General features: G+C 38.6%; 1 protein-coding gene across 2 annotated transcripts in view; it reads left to right on the top strand.

The window, feature by feature from the left end:
* Positions 1 to 6,000, top strand: part of LOC110789638 (pre-mRNA-processing protein 40A) — a 28,041-nt gene continuing 22,041 nt past the window's right edge. The window contains exons 1-5 of one of the 2 annotated variants that reach the window (XM_021994335.2): positions 1 to 120; positions 202 to 442; positions 624 to 688; positions 769 to 1,101; positions 1,207 to 1,350. In XM_021994335.2, coding sequence (XP_021850027.1) covers positions 647 to 688; positions 769 to 1,101; positions 1,207 to 1,350 — 519 coding nt within the window. In that variant the 5' untranslated portion in view covers positions 1 to 120; positions 202 to 442; positions 624 to 646. Of the gene's footprint in view, positions 443 to 623; positions 689 to 768; positions 1,102 to 1,206; positions 1,351 to 6,000 lie in introns of both variants that reach the window. The other variant, XM_021994336.2, reaches the window with a different exon arrangement.

Raw genomic sequence — 6,000 nt, 5'->3', positions numbered from 1 at the left:
CAGTCATTATAATTTATCGCATATCTTAAAGTTCCCAAAGTTCTCTTTCCGAGCTCCAGTTAATTTCGCCGCCGTCTACAAATCGCAGCCGACTACGAATACAGAGTTTGAGACTTTGAGGTATTTTGTCTCTTCAGTTCCTCTTTTATTTATTGGGTGAATAATCAAACCGAGGCAAAATAACCACCGAAGTACACCCAGATCCGCAGCATACCGAGGCGACTAAGCGAGGTCGCGAGGGAGAGGAACCGAGTCACCGAGGAAGAGGAGGAGCCGTCGAGCCGGCGAAAACCGAGGAAGAGGAGGAGCCGTCGTCCTTCGAGCCGAGCACCGTGTTCATCATTTCCAAGCACCGAGGACTCGAGGAGACGAGGAGGAGGAGCCGTCCCCGTCGAGCCGAAAGTCCGAAACCCGATTCAGCAGACAGCAAGTGCAACGTGAGGTATAATTAGAACATTTACTCGTTGTTAACCCTTAGATGGAAGATTAATTTGTTAATGTTCAATCTCTGGTTTTTGTTGGGTACAATTAGTTAGTTTTAGTCCCGGATAGTTTTGACACCCAGATGTTAACTGTTAAGTATGATTTATTTTAATTGATAATCTTTTCTCTTGTTAAAACAGCTTCTGCCCCCTAAATAGCTTCTATGGGCACTGCCCAAAACTATGGCCCTCCTATGTCCACACAGGTAGATTGTTGGTGTTTTTCGAGCTTTATTATTATGGTGAAAATTTGCTGAATTTTGCTCATGTATTATTGCTTTTGCAGTATCGTCCAGCAGTCCCAGGCCAGCAAGGGCAGCCATATTTACCTGGGTCTGCACAACAGTTTCTAGCACCAGGACAGAACATTCCTTCTGGTCATAATCAACCTATGCAGTTCTCCCAACCCATGCAATTCTCTCAACCCATGCAGCAGTTACCTCCTAGACCTGGAATGCCTGGTGTTCCTATGTCGTCACAAGGTATGGCTATGCCATATGGTCAGCCAAACAGGCCTATGACATTGGGTGCACAGCAGAATCAGCATTCTGCACCGCCTTTTGGCAATCACCCATCTGGTGTAGGTGGCATGGGAATTCCTTTTTCTTCGTCATATACTGTAAGATATTTTTCATAAACAGTCTTGAGTTATGCTATAGATTTGTCATATAAGTAGTTTACTGGATAAGTTTGTTGGTGAATTTAATTGATCGCCTTTTCACAGTTTCAACCAGTATCCCATTTGTCAACACCTGCAGCATCAGTTGGCGGTCAACCATGGTTATCATCTGGAAGTCAAAGTGCTGCGCCTTTTGTACCAGTTCCACAAACAGCAGACCAGTCTTCAGGTTCCGCTGCCCCCGTTCCTGTAAGTTCTCTTGCTTGACTCTCAGTCAGTTTTTTATACAATGATATATATAGATAAGCCTCACATCTGCTTTCTTACTGAAGCTTGTAAAAAAATTAAAATGTGTTAGAAACTAAAGGAGCTAAGTAAGAGGGGAATAGAAAACTTTCTTTCATTGAAGAATTTGAAGTCTAAAGTTCAGAATGAGGCTTTTTATGATGGGGTAAAGTAGAGGCCCAAAATATGGGAGGGGAGGCTTTGATGGAATGATGGTGTGTGCATTAAAGGAATCCGATACCCCAGTTTAATTGTTAATGGTGTTAATGGTGTGTAAGGATAATTGAAGAGATTATGGGAGAGTAAGAACAAGTCTTAAGAACCTGAAGAGTACTTTATAGAACTTATTGCCCTATAGAGCTTACTAAGTGGCTGTTACATCCGAGGGTTTTAAGAAGGGGAAAGATAACATTTTGGGGTAATTTTTTGGCTCCCATCCCCTTTGGGATTTTTTGGGTAATTTTTTGGCTCCCATTTCTTAATATCTTTTACTCTCTCCGTTCTTGAATATTAGTCCTTTTTTGTGTGAGTTGTTTTTGTTTGTTAGTCCCTTTTTGGACATTTCTTATTTGTCCAACATTTATCCCAATTATACCCTTATAAATATCCAAATGACCAACTTGCTTACTCCCCAGTAAACCTTTATCCCCATAAACCCCTTAATTATTTCTCTCTCATGGTTACTCTATTGGGAGTTTGGGATTCATGTGACAATTGTACTTATGTTGGACTTTCTTAGATTCCAAAAGGTACTAATGTTCAAGAATGGAGGGAGTAAGAAAAAATTGCCAACAACTACCTTTTATGCATGTGGAATTAATAAAACACCTTTTAATGACCTTTTTTGGGGTATACAAGGACTACAACGTCCTAATACAAACTTTTTGTTTAGGTAACACACATTTCACTTGATTCCAACCAAGATCCAAGATCCAGAGTCCAGATAGGTGGATCCCAATCTTTTTTCATTTACCTCCTTTTTCCCCCTCCTCTTGTTCCCTTCCATTTCGCGATAAACCAGAGTATATTATCCCATTCACTCCCCCCAAAACTAGCACACCCATATTTTCTCACGTTCGAACTATTTGCTATACGAATCTGAAGTTGAAGTCTTCAACAACTAAGTAATCATGCTAAAGTCGTTAATCACGCTAAGCTGCTTAGAAATTCACCCAACAACATGAAATTACGTTTTAGGGATTATGAGTTGCTCTTGGCATGAATTTGGGGCTTTTCACATAGGTTATTAAAATCAGAAATCGAGTATAATTAAGGGTTCCATTGGTGTAAAAAAGGCGTTGGTGCTTACTCAATTGTGGATTTAAATTCGTAGAATGAAAATTTCATGCTCCAAAAGTCATCTCTCTGTTTTGGCATCTTCCATGACGTTGGCATTCCAAAACACACTTTTCATCCGAAAAAAAATCTCCCATCGATGCGTTATTTTGACAAATTTTTGTCATCAATAACTGATAGATAGTGTGAGAACGAGATAATGTTTGGGTGAAAGAGAGGGGGGGGGGGGGAGAAAGTGAGAGGGAGAGAGAGAGACTTGTTGAGAACCAAAGAGGGGAAGGAGAAAAGGATGAACTTCATAAATTTTGGTCGGTGGTGTATTGGTCATTTTTAGGTAATTGTAAAATGGAGGGGTAATGAGAGATAGTTGAATAACAATGTATCAAATTGGGTAATTCACTCATATTGGCTGTGGTAGTTCATTTCATTAACTGGTGGTGTTACCTAAAAAAAAAGTTGTTATTAGGTGGTTGTAGACAAACTAATACTTTTAAAGGTGGTTTTGTTCGATTTCAGAAACATAAGGTTAATTTGTCACAGTGATACCCGGAACGTGGTACGTTGCCTCGAACCCCGATTCTGATTCGTTCATTCCGGGTTAACCATGGTACGCGACCTGGATAGTCGAAAGAGATGGGTGGCATTCTTAAATGAATTAAATTCCAAAAGAATCTTCTCTTGAGTTTCAACATCCGGAACTAACCTTCTCCTTAGCCCTATCCATGGCTTCATAAATATATCCCATAGGAGGCTTTTTCTCTCCATCAACAATTTTAAGCACCTTAACTAGTGCACCGGCCAACTTAAGAGCATATAAGACATTTCTTCAAAAAGTGTCTTGCAACAAATATGTTTCTATTTTCTTTTCTCCCACATCCCTTGACCACTTAGAGGTACTCCACTCTTGAGAAGTAACTATCTTCCTGAAGCTACTCTTTTGCTTATGAAATTGAGCAAGAGTGATGAAAGATGTAGCAAATCTTGTACCCGCGGCCTATGCAAATTCCTTTGATTTGTGAATTTCCTCATCAAGTTCACAAGTGATATATGGTTATATATATAACCATTCATAAAGTTGCATTTGTTCATAGAATTCTTGACCTTGGGAATTTTCCCAATATCTTCCAACATCAAGTCCAAACAATGTGCGACACAAGGAGTCCAATAAAGATGTCTTTTAGCCTCCAACAATCTTCCTACAAATTTATAACAAAAGAGAAGGCATTTAGTTAATTAGTTTTAAATAAAAGGAAACGAAATGTAACATATAAAGTAAGAAGAAGATCTATATATCTTACGTGCCTTAACATAATTGGATGCGTTATCCGTCACCACTTGGATTATATTTTGTTTCCAACTTCCTCTACCATGTCATCAATCATATGAAACAACAAATTCACACCTTTCACAACATCGGAAATATCCATGAATTTTATGAAGAAATAGCCTTTTGGAGAGTTGACAAGAAAGCTCACTATATCTTTTGAGGCAATCGAATCACGCCATCAATCGAACATAGTTGAACAACCTTTTGTTGCCCACTCTTTCTGGTGCTCTTCCTTTAGTTTATCAATCTCCTCTACTTCACTCTTGAGGAGAGGAACTCTTAGATCATGCATGCTTGGTGGCTTGAATCCCATGCCATATTGTGCAACGACATCAAGCATGCCTTTGAAACTATTATAAGTAGCCACATGAAAGGCAATCCCCGCTTCCAAAAGCCACTTTACAACCGCTTTACAAGTCCACATTTTTCTCACCAATCACTACTAAGATAGATATTTTAATTAAATAAGAGTATTTGTTTTAAATATTTTATACTTTCCGTTTGATTCTCACGTGTATTTAATTGAGTTTATTTTATTTTATTTTTTAACTTTTTTTTATTTTAACGAATCCATGCCGTACCCGTTTTTTGCAATTTTGATTTTGCCGTTTTCTGTCCCAGTACCCGTCCCAGTACCCGTTCCCGTACCCGTTTCCGTGCAACCTAGCTGTTGCCTACCTAGGTTGCACGGAAACGGGGACGGGTACGGGGACGGATACGGGGACAGAAAACGGCAAAATAAAAAATGCAAAAAACGGGTACGGCATGGATTCGGCAAAAAAAAAAAAAAAAACTAATTTAAACATCCGCATATAAATAGATCAAAGTTAAAAATACCAAAAAAATAACTAAATTTAATATCTAAATAACCTTTATGGGACTTTAAATTTTAGAATCTTTAAAAATTAAAACCATAAAACAAAATAAATAACCTCTCAATAAATAAATGTTTATATCACGTGTTCCTTACTTGTATAAAAAATTAAATGAATAAAGAAAAATAAATAAAGAAAAAAATACTCTTTTTGATAAGACAAAACAGCTGGCAAAGGCTTGGTCAATGTGACAAAACAATAAAGTACTAACAGGCGTAATGAGTAACAGCTGTACATCCTCATCCTCATAATATTAAATAAAGAATCTAACTGCCTTGCTGTACAGCTGTACGCTTGTAAACACTTAACAGAAAACTAAAATAATGGAGTACTTCCGTAATAAATTAATAGAAGGACAAGGCTCGTCTTCTTCATCCTTTTTCCCCATCGCCATTATTAACAAAAAAAACAGTCGTCTTCTTCTTCCTTCGCCATCTTTTTCAATGGACACTGTATCATTGGGCGAGACGACCGGTGACCGGCGGGCCTCTCAGATTTCATGAAACCTATAGGGTACGTGTCTTCCTCCTTAGAAAACGTACCCACCCCGTCCCCGACTTCACCTTAGCCGTCCCCAAACATAACTCGCGTACCCGGCCCTTTGGATTCGTTTTGGGTACGAATCCTAGGCGAATCCGTCCCGTACCCGTACCCGTACCCGGTACGGGAAACGGCGCCTGGGAGGCGTACCCGTGCTTCATAGTTGCCTACTAATTAGTTTGAAAAAGAAGGTCAGAGAAAAAGTATGAAAAAATAATTAAAAACAGAATATTACAAAATCAAAATATAAAAAATAGTTAAAAACAAAATTAAAAAAAAACAGAATAAAAAAAGAGCCTAGAAAAAAGAAAAAAGCAGAGAAATAAAAAAACAGAGAGACAAGAAGAAAGAAAAATAAAAAAAAGAGAGAAGAAGACTGAAAAAAATCGAAAAAACAAAGAGAGAAGATGAATGAAAAAGAAAAAAAATTCAAAAGAAGATTTACCATAACCTAAAGATGCGGAATTTTCCGGCGAGTCCTGGGCTTGATGGCTGGAGAAATCCGGCAACAACAAGGTGGTTGGACAACCTCCAAAACCGCAGCTAGGGTTTCTCCAAAACCCCTAAATTCGCAGG

Source organism: Spinacia oleracea, chromosome 4 (genome assembly GCF_020520425.1).
Source record: "Spinacia oleracea cultivar Varoflay chromosome 4, BTI_SOV_V1, whole genome shotgun sequence".
Taxonomy (NCBI): Eukaryota; Viridiplantae; Streptophyta; class Magnoliopsida; order Caryophyllales; family Amaranthaceae; genus Spinacia; species Spinacia oleracea.
Note: the sequence above shows the minus strand (reverse complement) of the source record. Positions and strands in the feature narration are given on the sequence as shown.